At 40.4% G+C, this 25531-nt stretch overlaps 1 protein-coding gene across 1 annotated transcript in view; it reads left to right on the top strand.

Moving 5' to 3' along the window:
* EFHC1 (EF-hand domain containing 1) overlaps positions 1-18055 on the top strand; it is a 53976-nt gene extending 35921 nt beyond the window's left edge. Inside the window, exon 10 of the mRNA XM_053708922.1 lies at positions 17855-18055. Within this exon, the coding sequence (XP_053564897.1) occupies positions 17855-17858 (4 nt within the window). The 3' untranslated portion in view covers positions 17859-18055. The remainder of the gene's footprint in view (positions 1-17854) is intronic.
* The last annotated feature ends 7476 nt before the right edge of the window (positions 18056-25531 follow it).

The following is a 25531-nucleotide window of genomic DNA, read 5'->3' as shown; positions in this document are numbered from 1 at the left end:
TGCTTAGGAGTGTGCATGTGTCTTGAACACTATACTGCAGCATGATTTGCAACAATGTTTACAAAAATGTTACATTGTTGTAAATATGACTTCCCTATAGTGATAATAACGTGTGTACTCTCCTGAGCCTACTTATGTGTTCTCTTCAACAAAGGACACCAAGAGAACCTAGTGAATTTGATAATAGAAGTAAGCAGGATTTTTTTTCAATGTGTGCTCTGTATGAATAATGATAGTGTAATTACCTTGTATCTAAGCTCCTAAACTTGGCCTCTTTATCACAGATGTTTTGACAGACTTGCATTTCAGGATTTCAGGCAATTAGTGCTGACTCTTAAATAACTCCACGTGGATGAGCACAATGTTATTTATATGAAACACATGAACTAACGCCCTCAAACTGTTAAATACTGTCAAATGCATTCAGATAAGAGGCGGCCTTCATGGGCATAGAAATTAGCATATGTGTCTACCTAGGTTTAGCTTTCAACCAAGAATACCAGGAGAATAAAGCAAATTTGATGATAAAAGTAAATTAGAAAGTTCTTTAAAATGATATGCCCTATCTGAATCATAAAAGTTTAATTTGGATTTTACTATCCCTTTAACTCTGTCAGCCTCAAAAGATGCAGAAACAGATTAGCAGGCACTAACAAACATTCGGTTGACCTGTGAGGGGTAAAAAAATGTTCAGTTGCACAGGGCCAGACTTAGATACTTTTTGCAGGGTATCCTCTATCTGCTGCTCCCGCTCATTTGAGTTAGTCCACCAACCTAAATTCCCCAAAGCACATCTTTTTTTCTGGAACCACAAAATCTATGCTACACTTTTACAGTTCTGTTTTTTCCCTTGTGCAGAGGGCCACATGTGGCCCTTGGGCTGCCAGTTGGACATGCCTGCTAAATATTGCTAATGGATATTTTTTGTTTGTCTGCTGGATTTAATTAAACATAGAAAATGTGCATTTGTAGCATTCTGGGTAAGACTATAATAAACACATGACATAAATCTTTGAGTACTAGGAATGTTCTAGCAGTCAGTAGATAGGGAGCAAAACCACAGCGGTTGTTAGACAAGTTAGTATTATTAATTCAAGAGAGGATGAAAACCAAGCACTACACTGGTAACTTTAGCCTGAAAGATGCATTTACCTCATGACAAGGCAAGTTGTCTGCACAAACAAACGTATGGAACTTGCCTGATGCACTTTTCATCAAGGTCAGGAACCGGCGACAGAGCGCAACCCCGTGTCTAGGCCAGGCAAGCATGACATGGGACGGCTGTATCGGGTTTCACCATTTGTAAAGTATTTCCTGCACCATTCCAATTAGGTGAAACAATTCAAGGGACATTACGGTCAAAATTTAAAGGGACAGTATAATATAAAACAGTTTTTCCCTTAATGAGTTTCCAATTACTTTTTTGCCATGTGCACAGTATAAAATGTATGAGAGTTGCTTTTTTAAGGTTTATTTGTCTATAGGAATTAGCTGATTTTGTGTTTTTAAGCCACAACCTAATAAAATGGGTTGAGCTTGTAGGTATAATCAGATCTCATTACTTTATCACATTGTGTACATATACATGCTTCTTTATCTTATATATGTCCTTAAACCAATCACCAATACTTGCAGAGAACAATGGGAAATTAACATTTTATTACCTTATCTCTTCTATACCCCACTGGGAGTGTAATTTCTTCTACTGGTTGTGTTAACACAGCTTGACCTTAAGGCCAAAAACTTTCAGTATGGGTGGGGATACCACAGGCTAAATAAACTATTTAAAATGCCAATATAAGGGTAATGGAAATACTTGTAAAGAATTTAATATACTCCAGCAGGTAAAGTGGATCATTGGGAATAAATTACAGGGGAGAAAAAAAATATTTGAGTAAACTGTCCCTTTAAATTGACATAGAGGAATTACATCTTTGAATAGAAACATATATGCAATATACATGTAATTACAAAAATACTTCTAGTAAAAGTTATCTCTGTTTTAGTGTTAACATTTTTCTCTGCACGTGCATGTGAAGCATAGCTAGATATTCTCAGTGCACCAGCATTCTAAATACTGCAGCTGCTCAGAGTACCAGTGGGGCTTGTATCATGTCAGTTATTAACAAATGCAGTCATTACCAGATGGTACAAGCACCTTAGGCTCTCTGTGTGCTGTGTGTAAAATGCTGGTGCACGATTCATACTTAAATACACTTTTGAAACCGCTATAGCTTTTATTAGAAGCATTTTTACTATAATGCAAAAATGCTTCTATTCAAAACTGAAATGCATCCATGTGGATTCCACTTTTGGCTGGAATGTCCCTTTAAAGGGACAAGATACCCAATATTTTTCTTTCATGATTCAGACAGAGCATACAATTTAAAAAAAAGTGTCCCCTTCTTTAATCAGATTTGCTTTGTTCTCATTGTATTATTTGTTGAAGAGATACTGGCAGGAAAAAAAAAGTGCTGCCATCTAGTGTTCCTGCTAATGTACAACATTCTTACAAAACTGCTGCTATATAGTGCTGCAGATACAGGCACACTCCTGAGCTTACCTCCCTGCAAGAGAACAAAGAAAATGTGATAATAGAATCAAATTGGAAAGATGCTTAAAATTGTCCTACCTGAATGATAAAAGAAACACGTCCCTTATGTAATTCCAGTCTAGATAATGATTGTGAGCGAGGGTCACACCTGAATGTTTTACTGCTGAACTATTGGCTCCGTGATATCCACGTGTCACTGTTTGCAGCTACTACGAGCTGTATTTATCACGCCCTTGTCTAAACTTTGATTGCAGGTTCGCACAGGAGAACCTACAGTCAGGATTTATCAAGCAGCTAAATTAACAACATGACGTACTGGAGCGTAAAGAGTTCTGCAAGCGTTTCATCCTTTTAAAGGGAAGTAAAACCCTTTTTTTCTTTCATGATTCAGATAGAGCGTACCGTTTTAAACAACTTTCCAATTTACTTCTGTTATCATTTTGTTTAATGTTGATTGTTATCCTTTGTTGAAAAACAGGAAGGTAAGCTCAAGAGTGTGCACGTGTCTTCGCTATACTATACGGCAGCAGTTTTGCAACAATGTTATACATTAGCAAGATGGCAGCACTATTTCCTGTTATGTAGAGCACCAGACGTGTGCACGCTACCTACCTAGATATCTCTTCAACAAAGAATAACAAGAGAATGAAACAAATGTGATAGTAGAAGTAAATTGGAAACTTTTTTTTAATTATCCGAATCATGAAATACATTTTTTGGGTTTCATGACCTTTTAATTTGTTTCCAATTTTCTATTTTACCTGCTGGAGTGAATTAAATTGTTTACCTTAATTTTGATTATTTGATTTAGCTGTTTTTGCCTGTTAACCTCTTCATGTGACTAGGATGTTCCGTGCCATCCTAACATTTGCAGCGTCCTGCTCCCTCCTGCTTTGAGGAAATGGAAAATCTGACTGGGTGACAAGCCTAGCATTGTAGGCAGTCCGCCAGAATCTGATCCCAGTGTTAGAGTCACGTGATTGCAGCGACAATCACACTTGCCCCATACTGAAAGGGTTAAGTTCGCTACCTATATTGAAAGTTAATTACTGCAGATTTGGCTAAAGAAAAAAACTACGGGCCTATCTATCAAGCTTCGAAAGGAGCTTGACGGCCCGTGTTTCTGGTGAGTCTTCAGACTCGCCAGAAACTACAGTTATGAAGCAGTGGTCACAAAGACCGCTGCTCCATAACCCTGTCTGCCTGCTCTGAGCAGGTGGACAGACATCGCCGGAAATCAACCCGATTGAGTACGATCAGGTTGATTGACACCTCCCTGCTGGTGGCCCATTGGCAGCGAGTCTGCAGGGGGCGGCGTTGCACCAGCAGCTCTTGTGAGCAGCTGGTGCAATGCTGAATATGGAGAGCGTATTGCTCTCCGCATTCAGCGAAGTCTGGCGGACCTGATCCGCACTGTCGGATCAGGTCCGCCAGACTTTGTTAAATAGAGGCCTATGTAAGCAATAGACAACAGCAGAAATCAACCTCCCAATGGGTGATGAGAGAGTGAGAGCCCAAAACATTTGAAAGGGTGTTTCTGGAGGAGTTTTGCATACAATTGTCAGCTGCTTGCCTTAGTATATTGCACATTTAAACTAATTGTAAATCATATAAACTGTGGCTTTGAGCATCCTGCTTACACAATCGGCAGTAACAGGTACATATGTATGGCTGTATGACCTACACAAGGAACACATCCCAACAGCCACTTAAATCAAGCAGTAACATTATGGTAAGCTTCAGTCATAGCAGACGTGGCTGGGAGATTAAAGTCTGCTGGAAATGTTATCATTCTTGTAAAATGAATCATCGCTGCAGCGGGGACGAATCAACATTAGTAAAATGAATTATTATATTAGACTAATTTGGTGGCCCAATAAATAACACTAAAAAAAACATAACACAAATACAGAGAACAATGAACGACCGTTGTTTAAAATGCAATTCCCAGAACTGTACATTACATTAGTAATGGTATAGTTATACATATCTATATATTTTATACAGGCTAGATGGTACTTAAAATAAACAATGTAAAGTTGTACATTGAGGAAGAAGTTTCGGCACTTATACTGCGCTCTCACCTCACTACCTGTCCCCTTGACCTTATCCCCTCACAGCTACTCCCCTCCCTATCTTCTACCCTTACCCTCATACTCACACATACTTTCAACTTCTCCCTCAGCACCGGTATGTTTCCCTCATCTCTGAAACATGCACTGGTCACAATTATCCTCAATAAACCTTCCCTTGATCCAACCTCCCCATCCAACTACCGTCCTATTTCCCTCCTCCCTCTTGCCTCAAAGCTTCTCAAAAAGCTAGTATATGCACGCCTATCCCATTTCCTTACAATAAACTCCCTCCTTGACCCACTGCAATCTGGATTTCGTCCCCATCACTCCACATAGACAGCAATCGTTAAGGTTTCCAACAACCTACTTACAGCAAAATCAAAAAGCCACTTCTCTCTGCTTATCCTCCTTGACAGCCTTTGATACTGTTGACCCCCCTCTTTAGCTCCAAACTCTCCAATCCTTCGGCATTTGTGACACAGCACTCTCGTGGTTCTCTTCCTACCTGTCAAACCGTACCTTTAGTGTAGCCTTCTCTGGAGCCTCCTCTGCCCCGTCACTACTTTCTGTCGGGGTACCACAAGGCTCTGTCCTCGGTCCCCTTCTCTTCTCAAGCTGCACGTACTCATTAGGTTCCCAAATAAAGTCCCACGGGTTACAATATCATTTATATGCCGACGACACCCAAATCTACTTCTCTGCACCAGACCTATCTCCTTCCTTGCTAACCCGTGTCACTAAGTGTCTTTCTAAGAATATATGGATGTAGCCTGAGCGCCTCAACTAGAAGTGGGCTAGGATGTGAATAGGTAGTACACGTGTATTTATTAATGACAATAATTGTGGACAGTTAAAACAATAATTAAAACAAAAGTTTAAAATAATAAATAATATGCAATATGCAAAGGTACCTATGTGGAATATTCAAATAGTACATTAACATGGATCCATGTTTATCAACATACAAAAAGACTGGTAAAATGTGACAGTAGACAATCTTGGTAATAATATGCGAATAAAAGCTATATATACATATATATATGGAAGTACCACTTTAGTTTTTTATTTTAAACTTTTGTTTTAATTATTGTTTTAATTGTTTTAACTGTCCACAATTATTGTCATTAATAAATACACGTGCACTACCTATTCACATCCTAGCCCACTTCTAGTTGAGGCGCTCAGGCTACATCCATATATTCTTAGAGTTCCTTATTGACAGCTAGAGGTCAAGACAGCCGGAGCATATAGGATTACACAGGCGCTAGGTATATATTCCATCAATCACTAACGGTCTTTCTCACATCTCTTCCTGGATGTCCTCTCACTACCTCAAGCTAAATCTCTCCAAAAATGAGCTCCTCATTTCCCCCACTTCTTCCAAAATCTCCACCCCCAATCTCTCTATAACTGTTGAGAACTCCATCATTACCCCTACCCCACATGCCCGATGTCTCGGGGTCACATTTGACTCAGATCTTTCTTTCACTCCTCACATTCAGTCCCTGGCTAAAGCCTGCCGCTTCCACCTTAAAAACAGCTCTAAAATTAGATATTTCCTTACACAAGACAACTAAGATTTTAATCCACTCTCTCATCCTTTCCCGCCTCGATTACTGCAACTCTGTCCTCTGTGGTCTCCCCACCTAAATCCTTTACAATCCATAATGAATGCCTCTGCCAGGCTCATCTTCCTTACATGTCGCTCTTCATCTGCTGCACCTCTCTGCCAATCCCTTCACTGGCTTCCTCTTGCCTCCCGGATTAAACACAAAATTCTGACTCTGACATACAAAGCCCTCAACTGCACTGCTCCCCCCTATATCTCAGACCTTGTCTCCAGATACTCTCCCTCCCATCCCCTACTCTCCTCTCTTGTTACCTCCTCACACTCCCATTTACAGGACTTCTCCAGACTGGCTCCCATCTTGTGGAACTCTCTGCCTCGCTCCACAAGACTCTCCCCTAGTTTTAAAAGTTTCAAGCGCTCCCTAAAGACTCTACTGTTCAGAGATGCATACAACCTACCCTAACCTTTCCTAATACCAGTTCCTCTCCTCCATTGCTATCCCCTGAACCCTCTTAGCATATAAGCCTAAGATTCCAGCTGTTTGTAGATCACCTTCTTAAGAGCTGACTACAACAGTGCGACTCTTGGCAGGGCCCTCTACCCATTTGATCCCTATAATTGTTTTGTTGTACTCCACATTTGTTTAAAGTGCTGCGGAATCTGTTGGCGCTCTACAAATAACCGATAATAATAATTGATTAACCCATTGTATTCGTCATTCCACTCTTTCCTCCTGTAGCTCAGAGCTGGCCTTTTCTTTTAACCCTTTGCATGTTCCTGCTAGACATGGCCATTTTTAAGCTAATGTATTCTTGTACCCTGTGACGGAATTGGTGAAAATTCACAGCTCAGTGATGCTTGTTTACAGCTGTATTTTGTGCTTCGAGTTAGCACACACAATACAGGGCAGGTGGTTTATATTTTTTTGCAGTTTTTATACACAGTTTAATTTACCTAACATTTAAAAAATATAGAGCAGTGTTTCTCAGTTTCAGCCCTCCAGTAGCACTAAAAGGCCAGATTTTTTTTCTTTTAGGGTTGTTCATTAGCCAATCATTATAACGGTCTGACCTGTGCATAATTACTTGTTATACCAGCTATATCTTTCTGTAAACCAAAGCCCAGTACTTTGCGAGAACAATTAAAAATTAGCATTTTATTACTTATCTCTCCTACCTCCCACTCTGAGTGTAATTTCTTCTGCTGGCTATGTTTACACAGCTTTTCTTTAGGCTATAATTAATGGGACAGTCTAGTCAAAATTAAACTTTCAAGATTCAGATAGGGCATGCCATTTTAAACTACTTTTCTATTTACTTTTATCATTAAATTTGCTTTTTTCTCTTGCTATTCTTTGTTGAAAGCTAAACCTAAATAGACTCATATGCTAATGTATAAGCTCTTAAAGACCGCCTCTTATCTCAGTGCATTTTGACCATTTTCACAGCTAGACAGCTCTAGTTCATGTGTTAAATATGGGGCAGTCTAGATAATGATTGTGAGCGAGGGTCACACCTGAATGTTTTACTGCTGAACTATTGGCTCCATGATATCCACGTGTCACTGTTTGCAGCTACTACGAGCTGTATTTATCACGCCCTTGTCTAAACTTTGATTGCAGGTTCGCACAGGAGAACCTACAGTCAGGATTTATCAAGCAGCTAAATTAACAACATGACGTACTGGAGCGTAAAGAGTTCTGCAAGCGTTTCATCCTTTTAAAGGGAAATAAAACCCTTGTTTTTCTTTCATGATTCAGATAGAGCGTACCGTTTTAAACAACTTTCCAATTTACTTCTGTTAATGTTGATTGTTATCCTTTGTTGAAAAACAGGAAGGTAAGCTCAAGAGTGTGCACGTGTCTTCGCTATACTATACGGCAGCAGTTTTGCAACAATGTTATACATTAGCAAGATGGCAGCACTATTTCCTGTTATGTAGAGCACCAGACATGTGCACGCTACCTACCTAGATATCTCTTCAACAAAGAATAACAAGAGAATGAAACAAATGTGATAGTAGAAGTAAATTGGAAACGTTTTTTTTAATTATCCGAATCATGAAATACATTTTTTGGGTTTCATGACCTTTTAATTTGTTTCCAATTTTCTATTTTACCTGCTGGAGTGAATTAAATTGTTTACCTTAATTTTGATTATTTGATTTAGCTGTTTTTGCCTGTTAACCTCTTCATGTCACTAGGATGTTCCGTGCCATCCTAACATTTGCAGAGTCCTGCTCCCTCCTGCTTTGAGGAAATGGAAAATCTGACTGGGTGACAAGCCTAGCATTGTAGGCAGTCCGCCAGAATCTGATCCCAGTGTTGGAGTCACGTGATTGCAGCGACAATCACACTTGCCCCATACTTAAAGGGTTAAGATCGCTACCTATATTGAAAGTTATTTACTGCAGATTTGGCTAAAGAAAAAAACTATGTAAGCAATAGACAACAGCAGAAATCAACCTCCCAATGGGTGATGAGAGAGTGAGAGCCCAAAACATTTGAAAGGGTGTTTCTGGAGGAGTTTTGCATACAATTGTCAGCTGCTTGCCTGAGTATATTGCACATTTAAACTAATCGTAAATCATATAAACTGTGGCTTTGAGCATCCTGCTTACACAATCGCCAGTAACAGGTACATATGTATGGCTGTATGACCTACACAAGGAACACATCCCAACAGCCACTTAAATCAAGTAGTAACATTATGGTAAGCTTCAGTCATAGCAGACGTGGCTGGGAGATTAAAGTCTGCTGGAAATGTTATCATTCTTGTAAAATGAATCATCGCTGCAGCAGGGACGAATCAACATTAGTAAAATTAATTATTATATTAGACTAATTTGGTGGCCCAAAAAATAACACTAAAAAAAAACATAACACGAATACAGAGAACAATGAACAACAGTTGTTTAAAATGCAATTTCCAGAAATGTACATTACATTAGTAATATTATAGTAATTGCATAGTTATACATATCTATATATTTTATACAGGCTAGATGGTACTTATAATAAACAATGTAAAGTTGTACATTGAGGAAGAAGTTTCGGCACTTATACTGTGCTCTCACCTCACTACCTGTCCCCTTGACCCTATCCCCTCACAGCTGCTCCCGTCCCTATCTTCTACCCTTACCCTTATACTCACACATATTTTCAACCTCTCAACACCGGTATATTTCCCTCATCTCTGAAACATGCACTGGTCATACCTATCCTCAAAAAACCTTCCCTTGATCCAACCTCCCCATCCAACTACCGCCCTATTTCCCTCCTCCCTCTTGCCTCAAAGCTTCTCGAAAAGCTAGTATATGCACGCCTATCCCATTTCCTTACATTAAACTTCCTCCTTGACCCATTGCAATCTGGATTTGTCCCCATCACTCCACAGAGACAGCAATCGTTAAGGTTTCCAACAACCTACTTACAGCAAAATCAAAAGGCCACTTCTCTCTGCTTATCCTCCTTGACAGCCTTTGATACTGTTGACCACCCTCTTTTGCTCCAAACCCTCTAATTCTTTGGGCATTTGTGACACAGCCCTCTCGTGGTTCTCTTCCTCCCTGTCAAACCGTACCTTTAGTGTAGCCTTCTCTGGGACCTCCTCTGCCCCGTCACCACTTTCTGTCGGAGTACCACAAGGCTCTGTACTCGGTTCCCTTCTCTTCTCAATCTACACGTCCTCATTAGGTTCCCAAATAAAGTCCCACGGGTTACAATATTATTTATATGCAGATGACACCCAATTCTACTTCTCTGCACCAGACCTATCTCCTTCCTTGCTAACCCGTGTCACTTACTGTCTTTCTCACATCTCTTCCTGGATGTCCTCTCACTACCTCAAGCTAAACCTCTCCAAAAATAGGCTCCTTATTTTTCCCCCCTTCTTCCACCCCAATTTCTCTATAACTGTTGAGAACTCCATCATTACCCCTACCCCGCATGCCCGATGTCTTGGGGTCACATTTGACTCAGATCTTTCTTTCACTCCTCACATTCAGTCCCTGGCTAAAGCCTGCCGCTTCCACCTTAAAAACATCTTTAAAATTAGACATTTTCTTACACAAGACATAACCAAGATTTTAATCCACTCATCCTTTCCCGCCTCGATTACTGCAACTCTGTCCTCTCTAGTCTCCCCACCTACCGCCTAGCTCCTTTACAATCCATAATGAATGCTTCGGCCAGGCTCATCTTCCTTACACGTCGCTCTTCATCTGCTGCACCTCTCTGCCAATCCCTTCACTGGCTTCCTCTTGCCTCTAGGATCAAACACAAAATTCTGGTTCTGACATACAAAGCCCTTAACTGCACTGCTCCCCCTATATCTCAGACCTTGTCTCCAGATACTCTCCCTCCCGTCCCCTACTCTCCTCCTCTCTGTTTACCTCATCGCACTCCCGTTTACAGGACTTCTCCAGACTGGCTCCCATCTTGTGGAACTCTCTGCCTCGCTCCACAAGACTCTCCCCTAGTTTTGAAAGCTTCAAGTGCTCCCTAAAGACTCTACTGTTCAGGGATGCATACAACCTACACTAACCTTTCCTAACACCAGTTCCTCTCCTCCATTGCTATCCCCTGAACCCCCTTAGCATGTAAGCCTAAGATTCCAGCTGTTTGTAGATCACCTTCTTAAGAGCTGACTACAACAGTGCGACTCTTGGCAGGGCCCTCTACCCATTTGATCCCTATAATTGTTTTGTTGTACTCCGTATTTGTTTAAAGCGCTGCGGAATCTGTTGGCGCTCTACAAATAACCGATAATAATAATTGATTAACCCATTGTATTCGTCATTCCACTCTTTCCTCCTGTAGCTCAGAGCTGGCCTTTTCTTTTAACCCTTTGCATGTTCCTGCTAGACATGTCCATTTTTAAGCTAATGTATTCTTGTACCCTGTGACGGAATTGGTGAAAATTCACAGCTCAGTGATGCTTGTTTACAGCTGTATTTTGTGCTTCGAGTTAGCACACACAATACAGGGCAGGTGGTTTATATTTTTTTGCAGTTTTTATACACAGTTTAATTTACCTAACATTTAAAAAATATAGAGCAGTGTTTCTCAGTTTCAGCCCTCCAGTAGCACTAAAAGGCCAGATTTTTTTTCTTTTAGGGTTGTTCATTAGCCAATCATTATAACGGTCTGACCTGTGCATAATTACTTGTTATACCAGCTATATCTTTCTGTAAACCAAAGCCCAGTACTTTGCGAGAACAATTAAAAATGAGCATTTTATTACTTATCTCTCCTACCTCCCACTCTGAGTGTAATTTCTTCTGCTGGCTATGTTTACACAGCTTTTCTTTAGGCTATAATTAATTGGACAGTCTAGTCAAAATTAAACTTTCAAGATTCAGATAGGGCATGCCATTTTAAACTACTTTTCTATTTACTTTTATCATTAAATTTGCTTTTTTCTCTTGGTATTCTTTGTTGAAAGCTAAACCTAGATAGACTCATATGCTAATTTATAAGCTCTTAAAGACCGCCTCTTATCTCAGTGCATTTTGACCGTTTTCACAGCTAGACAGCTCTAGTTCATGTGTGAAATATGGGGCAGTCTGCAGAGGTTTAGATACAAAGTAATCACAGAGATAAAAAGTATATTAATATAACCGTGTTGGTTATGCAAAACTGGGGAATGGGATTATCTTTTAAACAACAATAATTCTGGCTGCCCATAATGTCTGCAGGAAATAATAACTCATACTGTATATGCACACTGTCTGTTACTAAATTTTACGTCCTTCAACTCTTGCCAAGTGTGGAAAAGATACACATAGACTTGAGTACTTTTTTTTTACATTTAAAGTGACAGTCTACTCCAAAATTTTTATCGTTTAAAAATATAGATAATCCCTTTATAACCCATTCCCCAGTTTTGCACAGCTAACATGGTTATATTAATATACTTTTTACCTCTATGATTATCTTTTATCTAACTCTTCTGACAGCCTGCTTATCACATTCCTTTTTATTTATTATTTATTGACTTGCATTTTAGCCAATTAGTGCTAGGTCTTGCACAACTCCACGGGAGAGAGCACAATGTTATCTATATGGTTCACATGGATTAGCAGTCTCTTGTTGTGAAAAGCTAATAAAAAAGCATGTGATTAAGAGGCAGTCTGTAGTGGCTTAAAAACAGACAGTAATTTAGATATTTAAATGTTATATTAAAATAACAATGTTGGTTGTGCTAAGCTGGGGAATGGGTAGTAAATGCGTTATCTATATTTTTAAAAAATAACAATTTTGGTGTAGACTGTCTATTTAAACATTGGAATCTAGACATATGTACTCGTTCACTTTGGGTGCTAACCAATGCAGAAGACGCCCACAAGCTGCAATCGTCTCTTTTCAGAGCCGGATTTAATCTTGTGAATGTGCAATGCACTGAGATCTGTTTTTTCACAGTTCTCAATGTACTGCACTTTCACAAGAATAAATCCGGCTCTGAAAAGACCGAATGCGGCTTACGGCTGCTGCCTTCTGCATTTCTTAGTACCCGAAGTGCATGGGTTCACATATACATTGAAAACTAGGGTTGCCGCCTCAGCCATGTTTTCCTGGACACTTATGAGTTACACATGCTGCAGGGATGAATATGAGTAGTACTGTCCAGAAACACAATACATGTTCCTCCCTGCACACCCTGTTGCAGCATGTGTAACATGTATTGTGTTTCTGGACAGTAATTCATAAGCAGAAAGAATTCACTTTCTCCTGTAATAAAAATCAGGAAACTCACAATATTCAGAATTATTTTGCAAAGAGAAGGGGCAAAAAGAAAATGTATGCTTACCTTATAAATGTATTTATTTCTTGACACGGTGAGTCCACGGATCATCATAATTACTGTTGGGAATATCACTCCTGACCAGCAGGAGGAGGCAAAGAGCACCACAGCAAAGCTGTTAAATATAGTTTCCCTACCCACAATCCCCAGTCATTTGACCAAAGGGAAATGAGAAAGGAAGTAACATAAGGTGCAGAGGTTTACAGAAAAATAAACTGTCTGAAAAATAAAGGGCGGTCCGTGGACTCACCGTGTCAAGAAAGAAATAAATGTATCAGGTAAGCATACATTTTCTTTTCTTTCTAATGACACAGTGAGTCCACTGATCATCATAATTACTGTTGGGAACCAATACCCAAGCCAGAGGACACAGATGATAAGGGAGGGACAAGAAAGTTAACCTAAACAGAAGGCACCACTGCTTGAAGAACCTTCCTCCCAAAAGAAGCCGAAGCAAAAGTATAAAATTTGTAAAATTTAGAAAAAGTGTGTAAAGATGACCAAGTGGCAGCCTTTGCAAATCTGTTCCACAGAAGCTCCATTTTTAAAGGCCCAAGAAGAAGAAACAGTCCTCATGGAATTTTCTCAGGAGGCTGTTGTCCAGCAGTCTCATATGCCAAGCGAATAACACTCCTCAGCCACAAAGAAAGAGAAGTAGCCGTAGCTTTCTGAACCTTACGCTTCCAAGAAAAAACAACAAATAAAGAAGACTGTCGAAAATCCTTAGTCGCCTGTAAATAATATTTCAACGCACGAACCACATCCAGGTTGTGCAACAAACGCTCCTTATGAGAAGAAGGATTAGGACACAAAGAAGCAACAACAATTTCTTGATTAATATTCCTATCTGAAACCACTTTGGGAAGGAAACCTAAGGCAGTACGCAGTACCACCTTATCAGAATGAAAAATAAGGAAAGGAGATTCACACTGCAGCGCTGAAAGCTCCGAAACTCTTCGAGCCGAAGAAATAGCAACCAAAAACAAAACCTTACAGGATAGTAACTTAATATCCAAAGAATGCATAGGCTCAAACGGAGCCTGTTGAAGAACTCTAAGAACCAAATTAAGACTCCAAGGAGGAGTAACAGACTTATACATAGGCCGGATTCTAACCAGGGCCTGACAAAACGATTGAACATCTGGCACATCCGCCAGATGCTTGTGTAACAAAATCGATAAAGCAGAAATTTGACCCTTAAAGGTACTAGCAGATAAACCCTTCTGCAGACCCTCCTGGAGAAAAGACAAAATCCTAGGAATTCTAACTCTACTTCAAGAGAATCCTCTGAATTAACGCCAATACAGATATTTACACCATATCTTATAGTAAATATTTCTAGTCCCAGGCTTACAAGCCTGAATCATAGTTTCAATAGCCGACTCAGAAAACCCACGCTTAGATAATATCAAGTGTTCAATCTCCAAGCAGTCAGCTTCAGAGAAACGAGATTTGGATGAAGGAAGGGTCCCTGAAGAAGAAGGTCATCATTTAACGGAAGTCTCCAAGGTGGAAGAGATGACATCTCCACCAGATCCGCATACCAAATTCTGCGGGGCCACGTCGGAGCAATAAGAATCACTAACACCCTCTCCTATCTGATTCAAGCAATGACGGAGAGTGAACGGAGGAAAAACATACGCTAGACTGAAATTCCAAGGAACTGCCAAAGCATCTATCAGCACAGCCCGAGGATCCCTTGACCTCGACCCGTACCTTGGAAGCTTGGCATTCTGACGAGATGCCATGAGATCCAGCTCTGGCTGCTTCCACATGAGAACCAAGCTGGAAAACACCTCCGGGTGAAGCTCCCACTCCCCTGGATTAAACGTCTGTCTGCTCAGAAAATCCGCTTCCCAATTGTCCACCCCTGGAATATGGATCGCAGTCAAACAGCAATTGTGAGCCTCTGCCCACTGAATAATCTTGGCTACCCCTGTCATGGCCAAGGAACTCTGAGTTCCTCCCTGATGATTGATGTAAGTCACAGACGTTATGTTGTCCTACTGAAACCTGATAAACTGGGCTGAAGCTAACTGAGGCCATGCCAGAAACGGATTGAAGAATGCCCTCAGTTCTAGGATATTAATGGGAAGAACAGACTCCTCCCGAGTCCATAGACCCTGAGCCTTAAACGAGCCCCGGACAGCTCCCCATCCAAACAGGCTGCCATCAGACCAATTACCTCCATACACTGAGCCACTGAAGGCCGAACAGAGGACTGAAGGGCAAGACAAGAATTGAAGATCTTTGTTTTTCTGGCCTCTGTCCGAAAAATCTTCATTGATAGAGAATCTATGATTGTTCCCAAGAACACCACCCTTGTAGATGGAATCAAGGAACTTTTTCCCAAATTCAACTTCCATCCGTGAGAATGCAGAAAAGACAACAATATCTCCGTGTGGGAGTTTGCTTGTTGAAAAGATGGCGCCTGAACCAGAATATCGTCCAAATACGGCGCCACAGCAACACCCCTCAATCAGAGCACTGCCAGCAATGCTCCCAGAACCTTTGAGAAAATTCTGGGAGCTGTAGCAAGACCGAACGGAAGAGCCACAAACTGAAAGTGCCTGTCTAGGAAAGCAAATCTCAGAAATTTGTGATGGTCCCTGTGGATGGGTATATGTAGATACGCAATCCTTCAGATCTACCGTTGTCATGAATTGGCACTCTTGAACCAATGGAAGAATGGAACGAATAGTGTCCATCTTGAAAGACGGAACTCTGAGGAACTTGTTTACGCTTTTGAGATCTAAAATTGGTCTGAAGGTTCCCTCCTTTTTGGGAACCACAGATTGAAATAGAATCCCAGACCCTGCTCCTGAATTGGAACAGGAACTATCACTCCCATGTCGGAAAGATCCTGAACACAGCGTAAGAATGCCTCTCTCTTTATCTGGTCTACAGATAACCTGGAGAGAAGGAACCTGCCCCTGGGAGGAAAAGTCTTGAATTCTAACTTGTAACCCTGGGACACGATGTCCACCGCTCAAGGATCCGGGACATCCCAAACCCAAGCCTGAGCGAAAAAAGATAGACCCTTCATGCTGACTTTCAGTCAGTAACAGGCTTCGTAGATTGCTTCCCCTTAGACCAAGCCCTTCTGCTTATTCCTCTTATCCTGAGGGAGAGAATGCCGCTTTCCTCCCGTAATATCAGAAATGATCTCAGCTAAACCCTTGTAAGGAATCGACAAAAGCTAAGGCTTAGAGGACACATCCACAGACCAGGACTTCAACCATAAGGCCCTGCGCGCCAGAACAGCAAAGCCAGAAATCTTTGCTCCCAATTTGATGACCTGTAAAGAAGCAGCCATAATAAAGGAATTAGCCAATTTAAGAGCCTTAATCCTATCCTGGAGTTCCTCAAGAGCAGTATCTGTCTGAAGAGAATCAGATAATGCATCAAACCAATATGCTGCCGCACTGGTGACAGTAGCAATACACACTGCAGGTTGTCATTGCAACCCCTGGTGAACATACATCTTTTTAAGTAACGCTTCCAACAAAAATGAACAAAAAGTAAAAAGAAAAGCCTTAAATAAAGTTTTTGTCACTTTAAACGTTAATTGCAAAAAAAGTTACTGGCCCTTTAAAATTTAAAGTAACGCTTTATATTTTATACAGAGCAATTATTAAAAATAAATAACTTAGGCAACCTCTACACCTCAGCAAGCCCTGCTGAGGTGCCTACCTGTCCTGCTGGTAAACCGGAGCAACTACAAGAATGATCCGGACTCAATCCCTCCAGACAGCAAAACAGCCGCTCACACAGACTACAGAGCCACACTAAAAACCCTTCTGGCACTCCGGAACTACAGAGAGGAAAGCGCGCAGTTCCTTGCCGCCTCTGACAAGCCCCGCCCATCGTGGGCGTACCATACTAAACCTCCCTGCCGGCATTACTACTACTATGGAGAAAACAGCCGCCAAAAGTAGAAACACTTATCTAAAGTGCCACAAAAAAATGGAACATACCACTGAACCCCTATGTTAAAATTAACCTAACGTTCCAGTGCCTTGCACAGCTGCCCTACAAAATCCTGTTCACCAAACAGGAAAAGAGTAGATACGTCCCATATAAAAACAGCATTAACTGTTAATGTGCCAACCATTTTTTAACATAAAAAATTAAATGCAGCACTTACCATAAAATGAATCTGTCCGGCAGCAGGACAGCACACAAAGTTTGAAAGGCATCCTCCTCACATGGACCTGTGGAAAATAAAGAAAGACTGTATAAACCTACACAGGCTTTCAAAATAGGGCAGCAACAAACTATTTGAGAGGCACAGTGGGGATTATACTCCACAAGTTCCCAATGCTTAAAAGCCACCACTGATCTACTGAAGAGACTGACATGGACTACGGCTAAACCCCAGAAAAAGATCAGAGCAAACCTGCTCTGCTTTAAAATAACAAACTCTTGATTGAAGAAATTCTTTCAGACACCTAAACTTTACCACCTCCTTGCAACTGTTGCAGGCAAAGAGAATGACTGGGGATTTTGGGTAAGGGAGTTATATTTAATAGCTTTGCTGTGGTGCGCTTTGCCTCCTCCTGCTGGTCAGGAGTGATATTCCCAACAGTAATTATGATGATCTGTGGACTCACCGTGTCATTAGAAAGAAATAACTAATGAAACATATTGCAAAGGTTTTTATTTACTACATATACACATTTATTTTACAGTCTCAAGTGTTTTATGCCCCAAAAAAGCTAAAAAAATAAAGTGTCCATTTAAAACAGTCCAATTGAAGAAATGATCCAACTGGTCTCTTTGTAATTAGATTTTCTGTATTTTTCATAGAAAAACATTCCAGTCCTTATATCTCACATTCTTTCTTTTTCAGCTGATTAACGCGTCACCTGAAGGAGATAATCAACTTCCTAAATACACAGCTGGTGCTGATTGCAAACTGACATCAAATTCAACTTTCTCTTATTTCTATGACGTTGCTTGGGCAAAGCTTCATCACAAAGAAATTCAGTCTAATATTTATTTTTTTAATGCAGCTGCATACATATACTATTAAAAGTATGTTGTACAAAAACCGTGTATCGTGTTGTATATTTTATTTAGCTGGTAGTAATGTACTTTAGTTCATTTTTTAAATCATCTTTAAAACTCAGGAGAAATATATGGTAAAAAAAAAAACATATAATATGTCTCGATGAATAGTTTTTCTAAGCAGATTTTCCAATCTTGTTTATAACCTCAGGCTGAGAATTGTTAGTATAGAAATTGTGTTTTTTTCCTGCGCCTATAGGCGTAATCATGTTATTAATAGCATGTGCTGGTGTAGCTCAGAGATATTGCAATAAAGAGAATATAGCAATAAAGTGAGACACAATATTTTATTTTGTTTCCCAGTGCATATAAAAGTTATATTTACACTGTAGTCTGTTAAGTTGTGCAATAATATGTCTAAAAAAATCCCAATGTAAATACCTTAATTTAAAAAAACTTTATTGCTAAAAAATGCCAACTTTCATCTGAGCCTTCAGTGAGTCATAATCTTTTTTCTGGTGGTCAGGGTCGTCTTTAATATTGACTGGACCCTGGGCAAACATTATATTTAGCTTTCCACCCCAAAAAAAACAACTTAATCAATTTATGGGCTAATCATTTAAAAAAAAAAATGAAATAAATTGCAATATGTGAAACTGGACCTAAGCGGTACTAATAAGTAAATAAATACAGTTAGCCCTCAGTTTACGCCAGGGTTAGGTTCCAGTAGGAATGGTTGTAAATCGAAACCGTTGTAAATTGAAACCCAGTTTATAATGTAAGTCAATGGGAAGTGAGGGAGTTAGGTTCCAGGCCCCTCTCAAAACTGACATAAGTAACACCTAATACATTATTTTTAAAGCTGTGAAATGAAGACTTTAAATGCTAAACAGCATTATAAACCTAATAATATAGATTGTATCATCATCAAACTAAATTTAATGAACAAAAACATTTGCTAACAGCACCTAATAAAATAATCACACAATAATCACACTGCATCATCAACAAAAACATTTGCTAACAGCACCTAATAAAATAATCACACTGCATCATCATCAAACTATGTTTAATGAACAAAAACATTTGCTAACAGCACCTATTTAAATAATCACACAACAGACTGCATCATCATCAAACTAAGTTTAATGAACAAAAACGTTTGCTAACAGCACCTAATAAAATAATTACACAACAGACAGCATCATCATCAAACTAAGTTTAATGAACAAAAACATTTGCTAAACATCACCTAATAAAATAATTACACAACAGGCAGCATCATCATCAAACTAAGTTTAATGAACAAAAACGTTTTTTTACTTGCATTTTTCTGCAATCAGTTCTCTGCATTGTTAGCATGTTAGATAATATTGGGTCTGCACCTATTCTATGCATTTCAATCTGCAGTGATTAATAAGCAGTTAGGCACCCTCACCTCAAGCTGCTGGACAGGAATATAATAGGGAAGTGGCGGCTAAAACTTGTTGCTGGATAGCTAATGTCTGTTCTGTGTACACAGATCAATTGCATCATAACTTTGCTGCAAAACAAGCGGACAGCTCCACCTACTGGCTATTTTAATTACTGAGCAAATGCAAATAAGAGCAGCACCTCAATTATGCATCAAAGGTATCTTTTAATGGTGAGACATCACACCATACAGTAACTGTTACTGTATGCTGTGATGTCTCACCATTAAAAGATACCTTTGATGCATAATTGAGGTGCTGCTGCTCTTATTTGCATTTGCTGAGTTGTTTGGGGGACTTGTGCAGAGTCCTTGCAGCGTGCACCGGACTATTGGGCTGTGAGTGCTGTGCCATATCTGTTGTATTTTAATTACTGCACATGACTAAAAAAAAAGGTTGTTATTCTGAAACGGCGCAAATTGAACCGGTGTAAACCGATTGCCACCTGTATATAAATTCCTCCACTGTGGATTAATTAATTTATTTACTAATTAATTAATTAAATGTTGGATTTTAATTTATTTATATATATTTTTTAACTACATAAATATTTAATGCGATGCACGGCATTACATAGTAAAAATCAGTGGCGGACCTAATGTCTACAGGTAGGGTTGCCACCTCGGCCATATGTTTTCCTGGACACTTATGAGTTACACATGCTGCAGGGTGCGCAGGGAGGAAAATGAATAGTGCTGTCCAGGATCACTATTTGTGTGCTGTCCATGGGTGCAATACATGTTCCTCCCTGCACACCCTGCAGCATGTGTAACTCATAAGTGTCCAGGAAAACATGGCTAAGGTGGTAACCCTATCTACAGGGCCCCGGTGCAAGAATTTATTTTGGCCCCCCTAAAAACATCTCACTAGTTTTGGGATATTCACTACATATTTATTGTTTAGACAGCCACTGTACAGCAAAATTACCACTTTCATGAATACCAAGGGAATGCCTAACATAACAAACTCCCCTAACCTATATACACACACACACTCTCCAGAGCTTACACATATACAGTACATGTACACACACACACACGCACACTCTCCAGAGCTTACACATATACAGTACATGTACACACAAACACACACTCTCCAGAGCTTACACATATACAGTACATGTACACACAAACACGCACACTCTCCAGAGCTTACACATATAAAGTACATGTACACACAAACATGCACACTCTCCAGAGCATACACATGTACACACAAACACACACACTCTCCAGAGTATACACATATACACACAAACACGCACACTCTCCAGAGCATAGACATATACACACACAAACACGCGCACTCTCCAGAGCATACACATATACACACAAACACGCACACTCTCCAGAGCATAGATATGTACACACAAACACACTCTCCAGAGCATACACATGTACACACAAACAGGCACACTCTCCAGAGCATACACATATACACACAAACACGCACACTCTCCAGAACATAGATATGTACACACAAACACACACTCTCCAGAGCATACACATGTACACACAAACATGCACACTCTCCAGAGCATACACATATACACACAAACACTCACACTCTTCAGAGCATAGACATATACACACAAATATGCACACTCTCCAGAGCATAGACATGTACACACAAACACACTCTCCAGAGCATACACATGTACACACAAACACACACTCTCCAGAGCATAGACATGTACACACAAACACACACTCTCTAGAGCATACACATGTACACACAAACACACACTCTCCAGAGCATAGACATGTACACACACACACTCTCCGGAGCATAGACATGTACACACAAACACACACTCTCCAGAGCATACACATATACATGTACACACAGTCTCCAGAGCATAAACATATACAGTACATGTACACACAAACACACTCTCCAGAGCATACACATGTACACACAAACACACACTCTCTAGAGCATACACATGTACACACAAACACACACTCTCCAGAGCATAGACATGTACACACACACACTCTCCGGAGCATAGACATGTACACACAAACACACACTCTCCAGAGCATACACATATACATGTACACACAGTCTCCAGAGCATAAACATATACAGTACATGTACACACAAACACACTCTCCAGAGCATACACATATACATGTACACACAAACACACACTACAGAGCACACACAAACTTATGTACACATTCTATATGATCATATACATGTATATACACAAATACTACATACATACACATTCCCTCTTACACACACACATACTTTACAGCTTACATAATAATATAACCAGACTTGGCATAACAAACAGCCAGGGCCGTCTTTAACACAGGGCAAAAGGGGCAGCTGCCCAGGGCCCAGTCTTTGTTGAGGGGCCCAAGAGTCAAAACTGCCAGACTGCTGATGTCATGTGACATGGGGGGCACACACAGTCAGTCCTAATACTGACACAGTCAAAAGTTCTCTGCTTATATTTATTTGTGAGAAACTGTGTCGGACAGTGCCGGTGTCATGTGACATGCCAAGCTAGCTCCATACGCTGTTTTAGGTGTGCACTGTGCAGCACTGAATGCTAAGCCCTAACTCTGCATCCAGCCAATTCCACTGCATCAGAAAAGGTCCTGCTGGGGTTACCACTGTTACAAGGTAACTGCTCTGGTGGTGGGGATTGTTCAGGTAGGGCTGACTGTAGGCGCATGCAGCAGAAAGCTGGAGCGGCAGGCACGTGAGGAGTTGAACATCTGTGCAGCTGCAGACACTGCTCTCTTCAGTCTTGAGGCTGTTTGACTTGTCTCACACTATATCCATGCAGCCTTGGACAGACAGCATCCAGTCTGCATGTCCCCTTAGCCCTGCTCTTTCTGCTGTGGCCCTCAGATTAGCTAACTGAAGCTTGTTTGGGGAACAGTGCTTTTTAGAAAGGTGTCAGTGGGAAGAATAAGTGAGTGCACATACGCCCCTCCCCATGCAGCATCGTCTAGTGCAGGGTGAGAGGGAACTTGTTTGTAGCAGAGAAGTAAAATGTGCTGCTGTGGCTGATGTATAGTGTCATGCTGATACTTAACACATTAAGGTAAGGTTTATTTTTATATATTTTTTTCTCTCTGTTTCAGATTTTACAGTTTCCCATAGTAGTTCTGCTGTTCCAGTCAGTAAACTTATATTTGTCTGCACCTCCATGCTTCCCCCTCAGTCTCTACCTTGCTTTGCTCCTGTCGGCTGCCCTAAATCTCTTTAACCAGCTAATCTGGCACCAGAATTAAATTCAAAAGCATCAGCTTGATTGATTAGATGATCCATAGCTGATCTTGTTCTCTCCAAATGTCAGGATCCCCCCTTACAGGTCAGACACACATCAGTTTACTGCACAGTGCCAGTGGAGGCTCCTCTGTTGGCACACAGGCGCACGTGAACCCCCAGTAATAGAAGAAGATTTATTTTTTTTTGGCTGAATAAATATCATTTTTCCAATAGCCCCCCTATTGGAAAAATTATATTTAATTTCTCAGCCAAAAAAGGTCCAAGCCAGACTGTGTTTAAAAAAAAACCTTTTTTTTTTTTAAACCGCACATGTGGTAGAGTCTAGATGCCTGGTATAGCACTCTGCACTTATTCATAGTGCCTGCAGGGGCCGCACCAACTCAGTCCCTATACTTCTCTATTCACAGTTTGTTCTGTGCGAGTGAGACGCCGACGTCACCACTAGCACTGTGTATTTGAACAGGAGCCTGTAGAGGGGGTTATTCTTCCTACAGCAGTGAGCTATACTGCAGCGTGGGAAGGACTCACTGAGAGCTGTGACAGGCAGAATCCACAAAAGTAACGGTTAGTACTAAACTCCTCTTATTAGGAGACACCAGCACATCTGGAAAGTGTAATTTACTACTAGTTCAACTTCCAGATGTGATGATGTCTCCTAATAAGAGGAGGAAATGGGGGCAAAGGTCCTTGTGCGTGCTAGGATTGGAATGGTGCTGAATTTAAAAAACAGCAAGTTTTAGAGGCAGCAGCAAAACATATAGCATAGAGGGCCTACACTGGGCATAATTTTTTATTTTATTTGAAAATACCGCTGCACAATCAGAGCGCTCAGTGCGGATGTAAGGAGGGCTTGTCAGTGTGCATGAGGAGGATTGCAAGCTTGATGAGGAACTTCAGAGTCATCTGTGAGCTGCAAGACAGTAATGGTGCTGGAGCCGTGTCTTACTCTGGTAAGAGGATGATATATCTTTTCATTGTCACCATAACGTTTCTTGTATTGCTGGTTGTGATTGCTTCACCTCTCTTTATTTTCTGGAGATCCTCACTCATGCTGTCAGCACGTTAGGAACAAGTACACATAATGTACAAATGTACTGATACAACAGCTTGTTTACTTCTGTGGCAACCCTATAATGGGCTCCATTTATCAATCATTTTGGGAATTCTCCCTTCTGTTCTATCAGTTCTCCACAGCTCTCCTTAGGAGAGGCGCACATCTGCGCCCATATTTATCATAAAAAAAAGTTGTTTTTTCTCCATGGGAGAGCTGGGGAGAACTAATGATAAATTTCTCCAGTCGGATTAGTATCTTCTCCTTATTTATCACTAAAAATAAGCAACTATTCTCCATATCAATAATATATAAACCAATAGAGATCTTTATACAGCCTTCCTAGTAGCTTTGTTAGTACCCCTCTTCAGCAAACTTTCATAAAAGAATCTACATTTTCATTGTTTTTGTGCTTCAATTTTAGCGCTTTTTTATATCTTATTTTTATGCCCCAATAGATATAATTTTTGTGCTCTGTTATATATTATTTTGGTGCTCCATTATATATATTTTTTTTACTCCATCATAAATTATTATTGCACTCCAACAACCATTATTATTGTGCTTTGTTATAGATAATTTTTGTACCTTGTAGAGCCCTTTTTTGTGTGTAACTGCTTCTACAACTGGTAGAGAATAGATTTCTAATACTGTTCTCCACTTTAGCTATGGAGAACTTTAAGGTAGGGACTTGCAGGAGAACTTTCAGTCCTCCACAGGAGAATATAAGATGATAAATTTGTAACTAGGATAATTATGAGGAGAACTATATGAAATACGACTAAAAAGATCTAATTTATCCCTTTTTTTGGAGAACATTTTCTCAAAGGAGAGTTAGAACAGAGTAGGAGAATTTTACAGTCGAACTTGCCCAATTGTAGGAGTATTTTTGAATGATAAATAGGGGAATTATTTCTCATGAGAACTTTTAGGAGAAAATATAGGAGAATTAGAATAATAAATAGAGACCAATCTGATGGTAATAAATTATTTATTACCAGCAGATTATAAATGACAGAAGTAAACAAGCTATTGAATCAGTACATTTGTACATTATGTGTACCTGTTCCTAACTGCTGACAGTATGAGTGAGGATCTCCAGAAAATAAAGAGAGGTTTATTATAAATGTCACATTATAGCCTCTGTTTTTAAATGTACCTTTTCAGTAAGAAAACAGTCCGTTTTTCTTGTTAAGTAGCCTAAATGTGAGCACAAACAAACATAAGAAAATCACTGTAAAGGTGCTTTAGAAAACCAAAAGTTAGCAGGTTTTGTTTATTACAATATAGTCCTCTGTAAGTTGCTTTATGTTCCTGTTAAAAGTTTGCACTTTGCAAGACATTCTGAGTTGCAGATGGGGGAGGAGGCTTGGTGGTTGCCTAGCAAATCAGAAAGCTTCCTCCCATAGTTCAACAGGCAGTCGTGTCTGCAGGGAGTGTGTACAGATCTGCTATCAGTCTAGGGTTGCCACCCGCCCCGGTTTCACCGGGACAGTCCAGGTCTGAGGCTCTGTGTCCCGTGTCCCGGAACTAGCCTCAAATGCCCCGGGCTAAACGCTCCCCTGGCGCAGCAAGCAGCAGTGAGCAGAGTGACTTTAAAAAACTTTAGCTGGCCAGAGGAGCGCTTAGCCCGGGTGACAAAAACGGGTAGGTGGAGTCTGCTGCCTGCAGGAGAGACGGTGATTAGTGTGGGAGTGGGACAGTGGGAGGGGGGAAGTCAGAGGATCGAGGAGGGGAGTCTCAG

Source organism: Bombina bombina, chromosome 4 (genome assembly GCF_027579735.1).
Source record: "Bombina bombina isolate aBomBom1 chromosome 4, aBomBom1.pri, whole genome shotgun sequence".
NCBI classification, from domain to species: Eukaryota; Metazoa; Chordata; class Amphibia; order Anura; family Bombinatoridae; genus Bombina; species Bombina bombina.
The sequence above is the reverse complement of the archived record's forward strand: the minus strand, read 5'-3'. Positions and strand labels throughout refer to the sequence as shown.